General features: G+C 35.8%; 1 protein-coding gene across 3 annotated transcripts in view; it reads right to left on the bottom strand.

The window, feature by feature from the left end:
- Window positions 1–19,830, bottom strand: part of FAP (fibroblast activation protein alpha) — a 72,302-nt gene that overhangs the window by 40,083 nt on the left and 12,389 nt on the right. For all 3 annotated transcript variants that reach the window (XR_005384602.1, XM_038584665.1, XM_038584666.1), the window contains exons 3-11: window positions 14,260–14,358; window positions 13,222–13,316; window positions 12,209–12,283; window positions 10,687–10,739; window positions 7,268–7,340; window positions 6,461–6,581; window positions 5,411–5,565; window positions 3,286–3,389; window positions 986–1,121 (exon numbers count right to left, since the gene is read on the bottom strand). Coding sequence is in view for 2 of the 3 variants with exons in the window: in XM_038584665.1 (XP_038440593.1) it covers window positions 986–1,121; window positions 3,286–3,389; window positions 5,411–5,565; window positions 6,461–6,581; window positions 7,268–7,340; window positions 10,687–10,739; window positions 12,209–12,283; window positions 13,222–13,316; window positions 14,260–14,358 (911 nt within the window). In the remaining variant the exon portion in view is untranslated. The remainder of the gene's footprint in view (window positions 1–985; window positions 1,122–3,285; window positions 3,390–5,410; window positions 5,566–6,460; window positions 6,582–7,267; window positions 7,341–10,686; window positions 10,740–12,208; window positions 12,284–13,221; window positions 13,317–14,259; window positions 14,359–19,830) is intronic.

Raw genomic sequence — 19,830 nt, forward strand, 5'->3', positions numbered from 1 at the left:
AAAAAAATATTTTTAGCCCGAGTAATGTTGACTATTATAGTCCTGATATATTTCCAAATAGATTCATATGACTCTTTTCTTGCAAAACATAGTGTCCTAATTTTGAGATGGAATTTAGTGATTTACTTTGATTGCTCTGTGCTTTTTTCCTAACTTTATAAAATAGGTTTATTCCATATTCGGTTTAATGAAATGTCTCCATAATTAGAAGTCTTATGAAATGTATCCATCAAATTTCCTACTTGAAGATAACATTTTGTATTTCTTAGTCTCTAATATGAGTCCTTATGAGCAGGCTCATTTTAAAGCTTTTAGATAGCTGAACTACTTGTCTAGCTCATTAATTTAACAGATTATGTTTGGATTTGAACAATAGAAACAATTAAAACTCAACAATAAATCTGTGCCTAATTTGCGAGTTTTTTCTTCCTAAAATTAGCATAGTAGAGTATTCTCAAGATAACAGAGAGCAGGATAATTTGATCTGCTATTTCATGTCATACTCTCAATTATCTACTGTTAATTTTAAAATGGGAATATTTGGCTTTTTTTTATAATATCCATTTCCTCTGAAATTTTTATTTTTCAATTTTGACACTGAATAGAACATAGCACCATTAGAATTTTTTTGTTTTTTTGTTTTTAATAGAACATATCTATTTTCCTAATAGAGCCATCTTATCTTTTCATCCTCATTATTTTGGGGGTTTTGACTGCCAGTGGTATCATCTCAAAAGGATGGATTTCCATCCTAACTCAGAACCAGACACCTTATTTCTCCAATTGTTTCATTTAGCCTTTTTCTCTATGCAGTATCAGTGCTAAAGTCATTTTTAATAAAAATAATGGGCTGAATAAGGAGGGATTTGTCTGCAAAGCAATCAAGAATTGAATGTGTTAATTCTGGCCTTATAATACAAAATATTAGCCCCCTCATGGGCTTTCATCTTCAGAAATATACCTCTGGGGTTCTAATATAACCTACCTTTGGACAATCCCATGTCTGCCAGCCTTCCCTGAAATCACATATGGACAGAACTGAAACGTTCTGGATTCTTTTTAGCCACTGCAAACATACTCGTTCATCAGTAACCCATGTGAGCCAACTGAAATAATAATCACTGCAAATAAAGCAAAACAGATAGTCACAGCCATAAAGTAGCATCACATCAAATAATTTCTTAAGGTTTGTTTTCTAAAGGATGTATTTTAGAATTATGAAATATTTATCCCATAGGTAAGGAAAGTAAAACATTCCCTTTTCCACAGAGGAAGCTTAAATATACTTGCTGATTTTTATTTTATTTATTTTATTAAAAAATTTTTTTTAAAGAGAGTGCACATGAGCCCAGGACCGGGGCAGGGCGGGGGGGGGGGGGGGGTTGGCGCAGAGAGAGAGGGAGAGAGAATCTCAAGCAGGTTCCCTGCCCAGTGCAGAGCTCAATGTGGGGCTCCACGTCACAACCCTGAGATCATGACCTGAGCCAAAATCAGGAGTCGGATGTTTAACTGACTGAACCACCCAGGCTCCCCATACTTGCTGACTTTTAAGAATATCTCTAAGAGACCTCATTCACCTAGTGGACTTATTTTATGCTTGAATTTTCTCCTCACTTTGGATTTTTACATCTTAGGAAAAATCTTAAGACATGAGACAAAGTTATTGGTCCATCTACAGGGGAAAAAGCATGAAACTGGTGATTTTGCACAGGTAAACTCATTTTTTTCACTTTTTAACTAGCAGAGAGCCAAGCGTGATAAATGCCCGTCTTTCTCTCCAGGCATGTTTGTGTTGGAGCCGAGTTTTAACTGTGACCATGGTCAGGGGTTGAAATTCAGATTTACTGCAATAATCATGGATGATGTATATTAAGTAACTCAAATAATGCTTGGCACACAGTTGGTGTCAATGAATGGCAGCAATCATTACTCCACTCTGAGGACGAAGCTGTAGATAGAGAACATCAGTGTAAATAAACCACAGAATTTTGGACATTGATGTAAAAGAAATCACAGAACTGGAAGGGTCTCTGGCTCAGATTCTGGTTTTACCTCCTACTAGTTATACTATTTAAGGCTACTTACTTAACATGTCTGTGCCTCTGTTTCTATATAAAATGGGAATAATAATATTACCAAATTTAAAGCTTGCTACAAAATTTGTTGAGAGTGCTTGAAGTTCTTGAGATTTCTGCCTGCTTCATGGTGAGGGATACGAAAATGTTAACTATTACTGTTACATTGTCAGGATTTTATAGATGCTCCAACAAGCCTCTTGACTCCTTCTACAGCACCCTTCTATCATTTCATTTGGCTCCTAAGGAGAATGATACTTAAAAAGAAAAAAAAAAAAAAGACGTATTTAGTCGAGCTTTTGTCAACTAGATTGGGGTTGAGGGAGTAATGGATCATCCAAAAAATAACAATAATAATAAAGCTATTTTAAATTACCCATGAGTGGATTCACCCTGGAAGGGCCCAGCAGAGGCCTCTGCTGAGGTTCTTTACCTTGTTAGTGATCAATCATTCGGCCTTGGCTGACTCTCCTGCATGGGCCAGCAGGAGGAAAAGCCAAGCCCTGGCCTGCAAGGGTTTGGGAAGTGGTAAAGAGGCCCACCAGGCAGGGCATAGGGCACCTCTTACCTTTATCAGCTTCACCCAGAATGACCACAGAGGACTGATGGAGATGCTGCAGGGTTGCTATAATCAGGGTTAATCAGACAATATCTACCTAGGGTGCCATGCTGGGGAAGTGAGACTGCTTCATGTCCCTGTCTAACTGTAGTTAACCCCAAACAGATAATTGTGCCAACAGATAATTGTGGATAGACTGCATTCTAGTAAAAAATAAAATGCTAATATTTGGAGAGGGTTGGCTTTTTTCCTCTTGTTTGTCATGCATATGTGAGCAAGCATGATCTCTAAATCCTGGGTTGGAAAGTAGACCAGAGTTGAGAGAAGCCATGCTGAGAACTTGTATGAATTATACTATCTGCCTACTGATCCCAAGTTTACATTCACACATCTGAGGGAAGTATCCCTTATATTATCATTAAGATCACCTTTATATGTATGAAAGAGGCTAGTATTTTAAAATCAATTTAAGAAACGTATTTGTGATTTTTAATTTGATTATGTATTCGGGTTTGCATGCCAACTTTATTTATTTATTTTTGCTTGGAATATAAACACCATAAACTCACTAGAAAAGAAGTGTAAATCCCGATAAAGAAATTTCAGTGTTAAAATTCAGTTTAAGGTGGGAAGCATCTGAGCTTACTATACCTTGATGCTATCATTGCTGGAACTGGCACTTCTCTGGGACCTGTCTGCTGAGGATAAGTGGTATCGATAATAAAGATCCGAACAACAGGGTTCTTAGCTCCAGCCTGCCAAAACATTGGAGATATATAAGCTCATAAAATTCTAATTATTGCCAACATACTAAAGACACTTTAGGAATTTAGGCATATTTTTATAAGCTAATAATATTAAGTATATTACTGTGAAAACATTCTAATTATAACATGACCAGGAATCTCATTTCAATTTTACTTGCAGGGCAACTACAAATATTGTGTCAACCAGAGTGAAAACACACATTTTAAGTGATTAATGAGGGGGCTTTGATTCATAGGGAAAAAATATTTTGGATATGAAAATGCAGTTCCATAATTGATATTCTCTTTTCTGACTTTCAAGACAGATATTTCCTATAATTATTATTATGATACGTATAACAATCATTTCTCCATGTGCTAAAGGGAGTGTGGGGTGGGGAGAGCGTAAAGAATGAATAATGAAAGATACCTTTTGCCTTGTACCCTATGGTTTGGTCTAGGACAGTCATCACTCACTCTCCTTGCTGGTTATATTACTACTTCTTTCATCCCCCCCAAATTAGGGAAATGTCACCTCCAAATAAAGTGCCCGTGGAATTTGCACTTTCCTTGTTTTGTACTTTCTGTGCTATTATACACCCTAAATTTACATGACAGTGTAGTTCACACCCAGACAGCTTCTTAGAGTTCCTGTTATTTTAACACAGAAAAAGAGAGTCTTATAATTGTTAAACAACTTAAGTCCAGGAAGTTTAGGTTCACAGCCTTAAATGACTCTGGGCTGTTTGGATTCATCTAAAGAACTGTCCAGGCTCTCCTCTGACCCGTTTCACTCTGAGGTTCAGCTGGGACTTCTGGTTTTTTGCAAGCTGTCTCACTTCTCAGTCTGATTTCAGATGTTTCAACAACTTCAGTCTTCAAGGAAGCATGAAAGTTTGGGTCCCAACTTCTCTGCCAGTGTCAGTCTTCAATTCTGGGTTCCTCCATCTCTTCCTGCTCCCTTCCACCCTCCTAAAGATCCAAGCTCTTTTACATCCCAGGCCCCAAGTACCATACCTCTTGCTTCCAAATATCTCCAGCTTTCAGACTTTGTACACAGCCATTGAGAGATCTCCTACCTAAACGTACACCTCCTGTCCACTGCCTTTTCTCAAATGACCTTTAACATAAATTTTAGACTATCTGCTATTTCTACTTCTCTGACCACAGCCACTTTGGCTCGCATCGAAAAGCACTTGTGTGTATGCACATCCGTCCCATCCGTGTCATGTATGGGGACCCACTGGGTCCATCCATAACAGTGCTCTCTTTGGCAAGTAAACACAATAGGAACTAAAGAACAAAGAACTATTTTCTAAAATCACTTCCATGCCTTTTGAAAGAGGAGGATTTGATCCCCTTTCAGGTTTTTTGTCTATATCAAATTAGGATATGACGCTTCTCCACCATATGGCCTTCCAAGTGACCTTGCTGTTCTCCCACTACAGACACAGGACCCCTCTCTTCGGACAGGGGACTGAATGAAAAGTATGTACACTAAGAATTCTACAATGGTTATACAAGAAACTCTGGGCTCACTCCATGTCTAATTTCCTCAAGGAAGAAACTAGGCTTATAAACTTAACCTACCTTGTGTGTCCAGAAAAGATCACAACTCATACCTGCTTCTACCTGACAGGAACATCAAGTTCAACATTTGTATTTTCCATTCTAGTCGGCATTTACATGAGAATTCAAGAGGGAATTGCAAAACAGAACTTTACCCTGAATTTGGAGCATGAAATATGAAAAATTAAAATTAAGTTAAGCTTGTTTTTCCTCCATAATCTAGACCATATGTTTTTCAAAGATTCTGCGATGGATTTTGCAAAGACTACTTCATCCAGCACAACCAGATGTCCAAAGCAACAGATGTCCACATAAATAATAGAGCACAGTACAATGTTTGCCTTACAATGCACAAGGATAAGAAGCTCTCCAAACTTGTTGATCCCACCTCTATTCATGGTATTGGTTGCTCATTTTGACACCGGAGGAATAGAAGCATCTGCTAAAAGTACTCAACATACCTTTGGGTATGGAATATTTATTGTTCTAGGATATTGTTCATCACCATAATAGGAATAGGCAATAACTGGTATCTCTGTATCATTAAATTCTGCATATGCCAAAAATTTTCCATTAGGAGACCACCAGAGAGCATGTTTTGTAGCAAGCATTTCCTCTGAAAGATAAATACAAGCATGTTAATTACAATTATAACTTACTCTTAAGATCAATGTAAATGCCTCAAAATACATTGTATTAGGCATTTATTGACTGAAATAATTTATTTAATGTGGATGTGACATGTGCCAAAATTTGGTTATGAAAAAGGATAATCTGAATTTAAAGAAATACTTTAACCTTATACCCCATATCAAACATCAACCAGTCTTCTTAAGAATTGATATGAATCAGAAGTGTAATTATTTGAGTAAATTAATTAAACATTTCAACAATAAATGATTTTTTTCCTTTGGGGCAGCTTCTGGTTTCTATGGTCACCTAAAGTACCCAAACAAGAACTATAATTAAATACTACAGAGTGACATAAATGTTGGAAGTTAACTTTTTCTTCTGGGAATATTTTTAAAAACAACAATAACATTTCAGTTATTTATTTTTTAGTATTGGCAAAGACTATAAGACCTTTTAACGTCAAGTCCTGGACCCTACATGTCATAGAAAGAGGACACAAGTCACGAAAACATCAAAAACTAGGGATATTTCCCTGCAAAATTATGTAGACTGCTGTTTCGTTTTGGAAGAAAGACTTATTTCTCAAGAAAAGAGAAACCTGAGGTAATGTACTAACAGCATCTAAGGACCACATACTTCTCGAAATATAAATTATTATTACCACTTTATAATGCTTATGAAAATAAACTCTCTCAGGCCAATTATTAGATTTTGCTCTTTCAGAACAGGCACATTCTGTTCCGAACCTGATAAAAGCTTTCAGAAATGCCACCCTTCATCTCAGTAACGTACCACTCATCTCTATCTTACTAAATATATGCAATTATTTTCAATTAAAGCCCTAAAACAGTAACAGCAGAAAAACAGTACAGTTTTACCTTCATATACCCAGTCTGGGATTCCATTGAATATTTTATTTTCTCTTCCATTATATGTTATTTGAAAAGGTGGGTCTTCTGGTCTTTGTTTCAAATAGATATTGTTTTGATAGACATATGCCTAGAAGTAATGGTAAGTGAGTTAATAAGGAGAATTCCATAAGAAACACAATGAAGTCTGGACATTTGTATTAACTATTTATCTAACACTTACAAAATGAGTGGTAATCCATTTTGAAATGTGAAAAAGATTCGCAACTGAAGTATCATTTTAATAGGTCAAAAAACCAACCAATTCACATTAATTAACATCAATTATGATTTTTAAAGTCTATACCAAATAAAGCATAAAGTCTACTATTGTATATGTTGTTTTATTACCCAAATAAATAATTGTGTATATTAACAGAAAGTCAAATAAATCTTTGAATATTAATAGCTAGCCAGATCTAATCTTTATTTAGAGTCCTTAAATAAGAGCTTGGACAAAATTTCATGTTGTCTGAAGCTAGTCTGGGAAACTTGTGAAAACCATATTTTTCCTCAGCTTTCTGGCACAACGCATTCTGGCTGAGTATGAGGATAAAGTTTTTGACTGCGATATTTAAAGAAGTCTATCCATGAGCTTGAGATTTTGCGGAATTCTCAGATGAGTTTCAATTTATCAAAACTCTTCCCGTTTTTAACCACTAAAATAGTCATGAATTTTTTTTTTTCCTTTCAGGCAGGGAAATTTAACAAAGGCCAAAATCAAATGGCTCCTCTTTTATTTAAATGATTAAACACTTCTATAATTTAAACACTTACTAATTTACTCCCAACAGGCGACCAGCATAAATACTGAATTGGACGAGGAAGCTCATTTCTTCTTATAAACTCTCTAGAAGGAAAAAAAGAAAGAAAAAAATAATAATAAACCTTGCTGTTCAATGGGAAAAACACGTCTTTATAAACAGAAAAAAGTAAACAAGAACAATGAAGGATCATCCTCTGCTTCTTTAAACCTAACAGAAAGAATGTGGCAGCAATGGCACTAGAGACACTGGGGTTCTTTACTAGTTACTTAAAAGTCATTGGACTTCTCTGGGTCTCAGTTTTCTGACCTCTCTAGTGAAGTGAATTAGAGATTTCAAAAAAGATTTATAGGCTGCAAAAGTGGGACTATCTCTAGAAATTATCTAAAAGAACCCCCTCCTTTTATAAAAAATAAACATGAGGTTCGAGGGATACGACTTTCTAAAATTACATAGCTGGTTCTTGGCAGACCCCGAAGTAAACTCAAGCCTCTTACCCCTCAGGACTGTAAAATTTGTACACATCAGGCTGAGATGGTCGATGAAGTGCCTTCCAGCTCTCCAATGCTATAATTGTGCTGAAGTTTAATATGTACTCTTCCACATTCTCATTTACAACCCCCATCTCTGTGAATGCATATGCATTTCAAATTTTTGAAAATAAGATGCCATTTGACAATCTCCCCAGGGATCTGACTTGAAATCAGAAAAGGAAAGGAACATCTGATCTCAAGCTAAACTGAAAAACAGATCATACACTGGGCAGTATGCCTTAAGCTTGCAAAGTTCTCCACCCATGGGGAAATTTCAAATATCTTATTGGCCAAAAATCTCACTTTGATGCCTAAAGTCGCCCTGCAAATACTCAATTGACTAACTTGCACTGTGGAGCTTTTGTCGTTCTTCAGCAAGAATGTGTTCAGATTTTTACAAGTGCTAAAGAGTCATAGGATGCTATGCCCAAGTTTTGACTATTATCTTCTTGAAGATCCTATTAATGGTTTTATTAGGAATGCTTTTGTGGAGACACAAAACAAGACTTGCCTCCAATGTATAAATTGAGGAGCCTGAAGAAAGACTCTTTGGCCTCCTCTCCAAAAACTAACTTTAGCCTGGCTTGAACATCTGCCTGGCATTTCTACTTTTCTCATTCTTTTAAAGTAGAGACACCTGCAAAGGCTTGTAACCCACACTACTTTGATGTAACTTCTTAGGTCGTGCAGCCTGAGGCCCAGCATAGCAGGGGCAGGTCAGTTTTGCTTGGGAAAAGAGTGATGCCCCCGGAAAAGAGAGAAACCATTGGTGCTGCAGTGAGAATCCTGCCTGCCAGAGGACAGTTTATGAGCAGCAGGCACCAGGAAGGGCCAGAATATATTGAAAGACATGAGGAATGATCCGAAAAAGAAGACATTCTTCACCTGGCTACAGTTCTGTGTCAAGCCAGGGTTCATGCTACCTTTGACATTGTAACACTGTCTCAGGTTTCCATATGCCGTGGAATCATCTAGGCACGCATTCAGACAGCGCCAAGCTGAAAATCTCAGCACACAGGCTCTTCATGACTGGCAAGTCACCACAGCTGCCATTTTCTGTTTTCTAAATAACTAACACTATGAGAGAAAGTGGAGGAGGCTGCTTACAAAGGCTGTCATCTCCTCAGTACTCCTTCCCATGCTTGAAACCAGAAGTATCTTCATTTGCTCTGTGGTAGATTTTTATAGACTCTTCAGAGGCACATAGAAAACTTGGAATTAGTGATATTTGGTCTTGCCTTGAATCTCAACAAATTTGTCATCCCTCACTTCCTAAATTATGCTATATTTGCCTGACAAAAAAGAATCAGTCTGGCAAATTAGTTGTACAGGAAAGAAAGGAAGAAAGGAAGGAAGAAAGCAAGAAAGCAAGCAAGTTTGACTAAATTCACTGCACAAAAGCTAAATACTTAAAATGATTCTAGGCCATAAAGCTTATACAAGCCATAATTAAAATATTAGTATTGTCATCTTCTTTTGGAATGCTATTTAATTTGTTGAACCTCGACATGGGTAGGACATGGAGAATTGCAAAATGATTATAAGAAAAATAAGAAAATGTTTAAAGCTTCAAGAAGTTGTGCTGAAAGAGTAAAGGTTTTTATTTCACTAGTTTCAAGTTTTCTTGAGAGCGGGGCTAGTGCCTCAAATTCATCTGTATCTTTCCCACACATGCTTTTCACATAGTAGGTGTTCAATAAATACTTTTTGAATTTGATGATGATGTGGATATAGAGAAGAGAAAGACCCAGAGTACATTAGATGACTTCAGGTTCTACTTTATGTAGCTGTTCCTAGTTCTTAATTTGACAGTTTAAGATCAGAGTTATTCTTTCCTGAACTTTTAAAATAAGTAGATTTTTTTTGAATATTTGTGCTCTTGCTGGACAAAAGAGGAAATAGACCATAAAATTTTTCAATACCTCTTAAAGCCATATAATTATTTTTTCCCTTTTATATAACAGCAAATAGGATATCACATTAAGATGAGTAACTAAACCAATTCATTGTCCATACTTAGTCAGAGTGATTTTTCTAAAGTGCAAATCTGATCATGTCATTTCCCATTTAAAACTCTTCAGTGATTCCCTATTGTCATCACAACGACATCTAAAACTCTTCTTGTTTCCTCATTATTATTTGGCCCCTGCTTCCTGGCCCCAACTCCTTCCCAACCTTACATTACCTCTCACTAGTCGGCATGCCCTTCTCCAGTTTCAACTCAACTGACCTACTTTGAGTTTCTGGAACATTCCATGCTCTCCCTTCCCTTTGGGCCTTTACATGTTATTGCTTCTGCCAGGAATTCTTTCACTAGGTCTTTGCCTACCTACTCACTCCTTTTTTTCTTTTAAATTGTAAATATTTCAAGTAGTTAGGCATCACAAATAAAGAAAATGATATAATAGGTAACAATTTATCCACAACTTAAATTTAAGGGATATTTATATTTTGCAATGTTAAATAAAACTGATTTAAAAAACAATTAATGGAGTATGTGTTCAAGTACAACTAATATTGCATCTCCTTCCCCTTCTGCTTCCTTCCAATGAAGTAGCAATTCTCCTGAAAGTATTGTATCATTCCCATGCATGTGTTTGTACTTTCAGTACGTATGTTTACTTCCATAAATGGTTTATTTATACTGTGGTGTCCCGAAGTAGGGAAAATAAAACTGCATTATGTGTAAAAATGCAAGGTATTAGTCAAATAAAAAAGGTGAATATTCCATAAAAGTATTTCTTTAAATTTCTTAAGTGTAATGGGTACACATCCACTGTAAAGGAGTAAGAAACTAAAATCAGTAACAAGAGAATGTAGTCTTAACCTCAAAACAGAATTTGGAATGAAAAACTATAATAGATGTAAGTATTATGAATAAATAGACATGAAATTTTACCCATTATTGAGGTTATAGATGTGATATGTTGCTGTGTAAGAGTATCTCCAAAGCTGTCAGAAAGAGGAGAGACAAAGACACATTATGATTCTTAAAAAGCTTATATTAATAATGTATCATCACAAATCATTCAACTCAAAATCCAAAATTATAAAAGGACAATTTTCACAAGGCACTAGGAAAGATATGTTTCAATTCCAAAAGAGTCTTCATTTAAAGAGTTTTACTGTGGACTTTTGTGCTGTTTGTCTAAGTTCCAGAACTAATCTCAGCAGTGATTCAACCCTCACTCCATAAAAAGCATATCCGAAGACATTTCTTAATATAAAAAGCTTTCTTTGACACACTCTCTCCTAAGAATTTTCCCTTTATGCTTTACCTTGATTGAAGTGAAACCACTATGATCTCCATGGCCATAAGGATTACCCTACACCTGTGTTGATTTCAATGATACTCTCTAAAATTAGGTAAAGAATTTCATTCAACACAGGTTTTGTTACAAAATGTTTATCTTTCTTTAAATTTAACACTTTTAAAAATAATAGAAATTGAAAAATAAATAGAAGATATGTAGTTTATAATTCCTCTTTAAAAAACTGCTCTTTTTCTCATTAAGTATATTTGTTCTGTGGTTAGTGAATAATATAAGTATTACTTTGGATTTTGTTTCTTAAAAGAGCTTTCAAACTCTTGGCAAAGAAACTCTAACTGGTTGAAATGCGTCTTCCTAAAGATTGCCAGTGACCAGGACCTGGTCCACTGGAAAATAATCAGCAGACAAGAACAGCTGCGGAGGGGAAAGAGTAACTATTCATTCTGTGTATTAAGAGTTTTACGTCTCACATGGGATATGAGAAATGGCAATTAAAAGATTGTCTGTCTAAAAGTAATTACTAGAAGTTTAATTTGATAATAAATATTTGTGTCTTATTACAAAAAATAATTATCTTGGAGTTGTATAAGTAGATAAAACAAGATAATTAAATTCCCCCTGCAACTTCATTCGGGAAGGGGAAATTAAGTAAGGGTAAATGATTATGGTTTGGTAGGATTCTCCTTTTCCAGGCTTTTGAACACACAGATTTAAACCCTGGTCTACCACTGGCTATGTATTATTTTACCTGAGCAAGTGAATTAAATAGGTTACACGTTGATATTCCCATTTTCAATAATAATAAACTTTCAAGAGGTTAAAATATGTGCGAAATAATGATTTGTGAAGTCAAATAGCTTTAGAAATACAAGTATAACTCTCCCATTTCTGATAAACATCAGTGCCCCGAAATGTATCCCCCCCAGAGGAAAGTAGTTTCTACTACCTGGATGATAACCAGACAAGTACACCAAATTCTGAATTATTTGTGTATGTTTCAGTTATACTTTGGGGGCTCATTGAGAACCCACATTAACTTCTTGAATATTTAGATATAAAAATATACTCTTGCTTCCTCTTACTTTTACAAGTCAAACTGTGGATTAGTAAGAGATATAAACAGATATACCCAAATTAAATAGTCCATACCTTTGAATAATCACTTTCTAGATATGCAAATTGACGATCAGGTGATAAGCCATAATTTGAAGCATTCACACTTTTCTGAAATTATAAAGAAGTTGATTAGAATACAGAAAAAAAACCACCCAGAGCCATGTAAATGTGTAGTTCTAAAAGGATATCATATAACTGATATACTCCTACATACATATGCCTTCGATGCAATTTTTAAAAATGTTTACATAGCACTTACTGTATACAAAGAAATTTATTAAACATTATGGGAAGAAGATGTGATAAATAGGATATACCTTGTGATTTCTAGAAGCTTAAAATGTTAAGCTTGAAAATCAGTAATGCATTGCAAATTAGAAAGTTCTATTAAAGATATATAAATATAACATTGTCAAAGCATTAAAAAAAGAAGAGATCAAATCCAAATGAGAAGATCATTGATTGCTCAGAGGAGGAGAGTATCATCTGAGCTTGACTTTAAAATATTAGTAGGGTTTTGAGGGTGGAGAAAGCAAGGGGACTGAGAGCCTGGGAGTTAGAGCAGCACGCACCTACATCTCCTAGCTCTTGTTTATTGAGCGTGTATTCCGTGTTAGGCACCGTTCTACTACATTCCAATGTTACATCACTTACCTCTTGTAGTAACCCAGAGAGATATTATTCTTCCTACCCTTTAGAGAGAGAAAATGAGGTACATCGTGGCTAGTGTAGTGAAGAACCCTATATAACTTTCCGTAACTAGGGAATTGACAGACTTGTATTGGAGCCTCGGTTTCCCTGTGATAAAGACTGAGTTCTTGACTCTTGTTTCTTGCTACACTTTTTCCACAGAGAAAGAAAGATGCTAGGTGATTGAGAGAAGACCAGGGCAGTAGTCTAGTGTGACCAGAAGAGAGAATTCGACAATTTCGTGAGAGATGGAGCCAAGAAGGCATGTTGAGTCCAGATCAAGTGCTGAGAGTTTGGTCCTTGATTAGTGAAGAAATGGCAAAGTTTTGAGGAGGAAGATGATGCTGGATACATACCATGGTGGCATTACTCAAAATGGTATATGATTCTCCTGTTTCAATATTGTAATATACTATATCATTATCTGTAGACTGATGAAGATATTCTTGTCCTTTAAACAAGAAGGAAAATAAACTTGAAATGATCTCCCTTAATAGGAAATACATTTATAAGAAAGAGAAACCTCTCTTATTTCACAGATTTACTTTGTTTTTCTTCCCTGTCCAGGACATTGCTTTGTCAGATTTAAAATAATAAGTTGACAGTGGAAGTGATGAAAGGATGCTCTACTCTACTCTCCACAAAAAAATGCTATGTTTACTAGTAGCTGTCCTATAACGACCAGTTCAGGGTGCTTGGGAATAAATTTTTCTCTATGTTACAAGGATGATAAACTAGTTTAAAATGGTATGTTTGTTTTGCAATGAAAAAATACATTACTTTTGGGTTGTGTTTGATTTAATTTAAAACCCATTTGATGTGCATTTTATTTCCTAAAGAGAAGAATCAAAATATTCAAATTTGTTCAGTTGTACTTTAGATATAAACTATAATGTCATAAACAATGTAGTTGACCTTACTACTTGTTTGGTTAGACTTATCTGACAACATCCTATTTTGGAAACTTATATAAAAATATCAATTTTTTGGCCCATGAAAGACTTTTTGTCAGAGTAAGATTTGTCCATTTCTCAGATTATCCAGGTTGACAATGGAATTTCTCTTTTGGTAAAATTCTTATGACATCTCCTAAATAGGTGCATATCTCCCATTCTGAAGAACCATACAATATGCTCAAATTATTCTAGCAATGCACTCTCAATTTTTACTTTCTTGCTGAAACTCTAAGTGACATCATTACTATTGGGTAAACGCAGACCAATGATTCTGCCAAAGGTGTTTTGGTGGCCACTTGACTTATCTAAATAATTGCTCTTTCTTTCCATTTCAGATGATATTGCTTTGGTTACCATAGAGATGCATTGGTACTAAAAATAAAAACAAAAAACACATATTTTTTAAGAACTCAAAAGATAAACAAATAATTCATTTACCTGAAATCCAGTTTGGAAAAAATGTTTTATAGGTAAATGTCCCATTTAAAATATCCTCCAGTGTGAGTGCTCTTGTTGTACCTCCTTCGGAGTCATGAACTTTGGGAGAAATGGAAACATTATTACTAAAAAGATGATTAAATTTAAATAAATCCTCTCATCTGTTCTATCTAATGTAATGAAAAGACCTGCTGGGCACCTGGGTGGTTCAGTGGGTTGAGCTACGGACTCTTGGTTTCTGCTCAGGTCATGATCTCAGATTGAACCCCAAGTGGGTTCCACGCTGAGTAAGCATGAAGCCTGCATAAGATTTTCTCTGTCCCTCTCTCTCTGCCCCTCCCCCATCCCATTTGCATGCACACACATTTTCTCTCTTTCTCAAAAAAGAGAAGAGAAGAGAAGAGAAGAGAAGAGAAGAGAAGAGAAGAGAAGAAGAGAAGAGAAGAGAAGAGAAGATCTGCCATTGCTAAACATTTGTTTAACTCCTGTCTCAAGATCTGTGAGCATTGTTATCTCCCTGACGGACAGGCTAATGAAGGCCTAGAGGCCATTTGCTTGCCTAGAAGGACCAGAGGGTGTCCAGGAGGGCCATGCTGAGCAGCAGGGACGCTATTCAGGCTGTGCAGAGTTGTCAGAGTATTTTAAAAAAAGATGAGATGATGTTCCAACAACTCTAAACCGTGCAAAGCTGGGATTGCAGACTAGCCTAAAAACCTAGTCATTTAAGCTGTTCGTTGTATTTTGTCATAGATGCTTGGCTTGGATTACTACTGGTTTATCAACAACATAGTTTAGCATCCTCTTTGGTCAGAAGAGGTCAGCCCAAATCTTTACCTTCAGACACCTCAAGAGAGGAGACATTAATGAACCTAGATAATTTCTCTTCCTGACTGGGATTTTTATAGAGAAAATGAGCCACAACAACCCACAAAAGCCACATCATCTTAACAATTCCAGAAGTAGGGTTTTGCCATGTAAAACCTCTCCGAAGGTAGCTCACAAACCACAAGCAAATTTCACCTATATTTGAATCTTCCAAAACAATTGTGTTTTTCAAACATGACTCTATTCTCAGAACACATTCATTATAGAGCTCCCAAACAGTCAGATACGCCAGATGGATAGTATGGCAACCAACTTCCAATCCTCCTTCATATCCATATTGCCATTCTCTATCCCTCCCACCCTACCCCTTCTCCAGGCCATCACTTACAGAACCAAAACTTAGAAAAATGTCCTATACCTTGAATAGCAGTTGTGAATCTGGTATTTGCCCATGTAAAAATAAAACTGTCGAAGATGAGAGCTATAACTTTATCCTCCTGCTAAACTCTCTCACAGCTTTCCATAACTCTTAGGATAAAGACCAAATGTTTGTCTGAACTATTGGCCCTAACTGGTCTGGGATGGCCTTCCTGTTCCTTCTTGCCTCTCTCTCATTACTTCTTAGACTCCAAACATGCTGGGCTTTCTGTTCTTCAGATACTCATTTCTTTCTCCAGGGCTTCTGTGCCTCTTTGCACCTTCTCCTCTCTTGTTGCTTCTATTCAGGCTATAAATGCTTAATGTAAAGGTCACTTCTCTGGGAAAGCCCTTCTGATTTAGATCTGGTCCCCTTGTTATATATTTCCATAGACCATGTTCATTTTCTAAAAAAGTATTTGTCTTGATTTGTAATCTTACATGTATTTGAGTGATTATTTTATTACTATTTCTCCACTTTCCACTGTATTCTCAAAATAGTCACCATAAGACCAGGGACCATATCTAGTTTTGCTCACCATCACATCCCTAGTATCTAGAACATAATAGGCATTTAACAAATGTCTGTTTAATGAATGAACACATGAAATGAAGAATGGCTGGATGGATGAATGGATGGATTGATGAGATTTATGCCCTCTTTTTTTAAGGAATCATTCTACTACTAATTTTCTATATGGCTTTGGTAAGTCAACCTCTGGCATCACAGCTTGCTCACCTGTAATATTATAAAAGATTGAACTAGAAAATGATGATAATACTTCCAGTCCTACCAGACTAGCTTTTGAAATTTGAGACTCAGGGGATCCCTGAGTGGCGCAGCGGTTTGGCGCCTGCCTTTGGCCCAGGGCGCGATCCTGGAGACCCGGGATCGAATCCCACGTCGGGCTCCCGGTGCATGGAGCCTGCTTCTCCCTCTGCCTGTGTCTCTGCCTCTCTCTCTCTCTCTGTGTGTGTGACTATCATAAATAAATAAAGAAAAAAATATTAAAAAAAAAAGAAATTTGACTCAGCATGCTCTATAACCTTGTAATTACATAAATGTATAGCCATGTGATAAGAGTTAGTTGACCAACTGGATAACAGCATCTTCTGCTATTTTAACTGATACACACTGATGTATGTATGCTCCATATGCTTAATTAGGACCCTGAATCATTTTCTTAATTTACTAAAAATTATTCTGATGGCTATAAGAACACAAGAGGCTGATGAACCCCTTTGCAATCAGACACTAATAACACTAAGTTATTCTGTTTTTGAGATATTTATCTTCTTACATTCTCTTTGAATTCTAAGTAAGGTTGTACATGCCATACAGCTATTCATAATAAAAATTCTTCTATTTACTTAAATGGTCTTGTATAATATTTATACCACTGATTTTATAATTCCTATTCAATGAATTAAAGACCATTTAACTACAATAACATTAGAATACTTGTGAAGGATTTAATTAAATTTTACTTAACTCTCCTAAAAGGAAATTGCAATCTGTTTCTAATAGAGTTAAGGGGAAATTCTAACACTATTTGCAGTGGAAATTACTTTCCTTTTTGAGATACGTTTAATTTGTGTCTACACAATCCTGAACATATAGATGAAAAAAAATTCAATTCAGTGAATCCTTTATTGTGAATACTAAAAATAAACCCCTAGATAATTGGTTTTAAAAAGACTTTTTGTGATATTAATTCAATAAGTAAATATAACCTTGGTGGTTTATTTATTTACTGTTGTTTATTTACTTTTTCATCTAGCAGAAGTTATGCTTTGATTATGGCTAATGACTTACATAATAGATTTTCCTATTTAAATATCCTTGCATATAATTTTCCTTGCTTGCAATTATGCTTAATTGAGAAATTCACAGCAGTTAATCTTCATTTCTATAGAAGGCTAAATTAAGTGAAGTAATTGAAATGAAACATTTAGCTCTATGCTTGGCACATGGTAATCAGTGAATAAATGTTAGCTTTTGCTATTATTGTAACTTATCAGTATTCTTTCCATATTTTTTCCTTTTTTAAAATTTGAGTATAGTTGACATACAATGCTACACTAGTTTCAGGTGTACAACATAGTGATTCAACAAGTTTATACATTCATTATGTTATGTTCACCACAAGCGCAGCTACCATCTGTCCCCATACATCGCTATTACAATATCACTATGTTCCTTATGCTGTGCCTTTTATTCCTGTGACTTATTCATTCTATAACTGGAAGCCTGTATCTCCCACTCCCTTTCATCCATTTTGCCCAACCTCCTACCAAATAAATATTCTTTTTTTTTTAAAAAAAGATTGTATTTATTTATTCATGAGAGACACAGAGACAGGCAGAGACACAGGCAGAGAGAGAAGCAGGCTCCCTGCGGGGAGCCTGGTGTGGGACTCAATTCCAGACCCCGGATCACGACCTGAGGCAAAGGCAGACGCTCAACCAGTGAGCAACCCAGGCATCCCATCCCAAAATAAATATTCTTGAACAGTGTTTCCCAAACTAATTCGACCATGGGAACTGTTTCGTTTTTAAATATCTACTAAAATCACAGTAAAGGAAATGCAGTTTCAGATTAGACTATTAGTATATATAATTAATGTTCAGTTTCATTTTACTATGATGAAATTCATCAGTTGTGCTTGGAACATTTTGGTCATCTTATACCTCCATAACGGAAATATCACAATTCTGATCAAAATAGAGTTAGTACTATTATCGCATATATGGATAAATAAAATTAACAAAAAACAAGAGTTTCAAATTATTTTTAGAATACTTACTCTTTTTCCTTTTCATATCGTTAACAATCATTCTGATCCATGTCAGATTTCTCAGAAAGCTTTTAGGGATTTGTTATTTACTCTATTAGGATGTCTAATTCAGAGTATCCAAGAAAGTGTATTGCATATCATTTCCTAGTTAGTCATTTATTTTAAATGGGTGCATAGGAGCTATAAATGCCAATAACATATATATAGAACTTAGCATATGTCATATTATGACTCAAAATATCTGAAAAGCAATTTTAAACATGTATTAACTATACTACTAATTACTATAATGATAATAAGCCCCACCAACACCCAAGAAGTGATGAGTAGATGTACAAAACACATATCCAGAGGAGCCAGGCCATACTGATGTGGAAACGAGGAAGGTTCATGGCACAGATTTAGGGTAGGCAATTGCTCTTAACCTCACATATGGTGTAGCCAGGGCTCAGAAGTTGTGATTATGCCAGAGCCAGGATGGGATTAGAGTAATACCAAATCATGGGAATAAGTTAAATTAGGAATTCTTTCTCCTGAAAATGGCTACATGTTCATAAATGCAATGGAGTAATGTATCTGTTCTGAGAAGTTGCATTAGGTCACTTTTATGAGTTATGAGACATGAAGTTTACTCAGAATTTCCTAACCAAGCTTTGGTTCTTTGTACATCTAGAAAGACCATAAACATAATTATGTTTCACTATACCATCAGTGTTGACCTCTACGTCAGCTACCAGGAGAAATGAACTTCCATTGGGTTCTATGAAAATGTTATTGGCTTACTGCTATCTCAATGCTTACCTAAATTTATTGTACATGAACCATTTTCATCTCTGTATTTATGCGAGTTGTATAAGGTGTAGGTGCTTCCCCTTGACAGTAGTCTGTATTTGATTTTTTTTAACTATTATATGCCCAGTAGCCAGGACAGTACTTAGCATAGAGTGAGAACATGATAAATAGTTGTTGAATGAAGAAATAAATCAACTGAACAGATTTTATATTAACTTACTTTCATTAATTCTCCCACAAAGATATGCCTGCCCTTACTCTTTACCTTCCTGTGGATGTTGTGAATTTCACATGTACACTCTTCCACCTGGACATGTCTTCATTTGCAGACTGTGTCAAAATTTATTCTTGGAGTCACTGGGACTGTTTTTTGAAAAACAGATTCCTAGTCTTTATCTTAAACCTACTGATTCAGAATCTCTAGGCCCTGAGGCCCTGGTAGCTTTTATTTTTACCAAGCCCTTCAGTTGATGATTCTGCAATTTAGTAATTTCATTGAACCTGCTTGATTCATTGAACTCCTGTGGCTATCAGTGGACTTGCTCCTTGCCTGTAAACTCCTGGTACATGGGTGGGGCTAGCCTGCATAGCAATCCATACCTCATAGACATAGACACCCTACAACTAAGTGTTGATCATGGCTTTTAAGGAATGTTAATGGTATCCTTTAACATTTATACTCCCATTCAGTCCTCTTGCTTATTGCTTTGAGGCTATGTCCAAATGGACTCTTCTTTGG

The sequence above is a fragment of the Canis lupus genome, chromosome 36 (genome assembly GCF_011100685.1).
Source record: "Canis lupus familiaris isolate Mischka breed German Shepherd chromosome 36, alternate assembly UU_Cfam_GSD_1.0, whole genome shotgun sequence".
Taxonomy (NCBI): domain Eukaryota; kingdom Metazoa; phylum Chordata; class Mammalia; order Carnivora; family Canidae; genus Canis; species Canis lupus.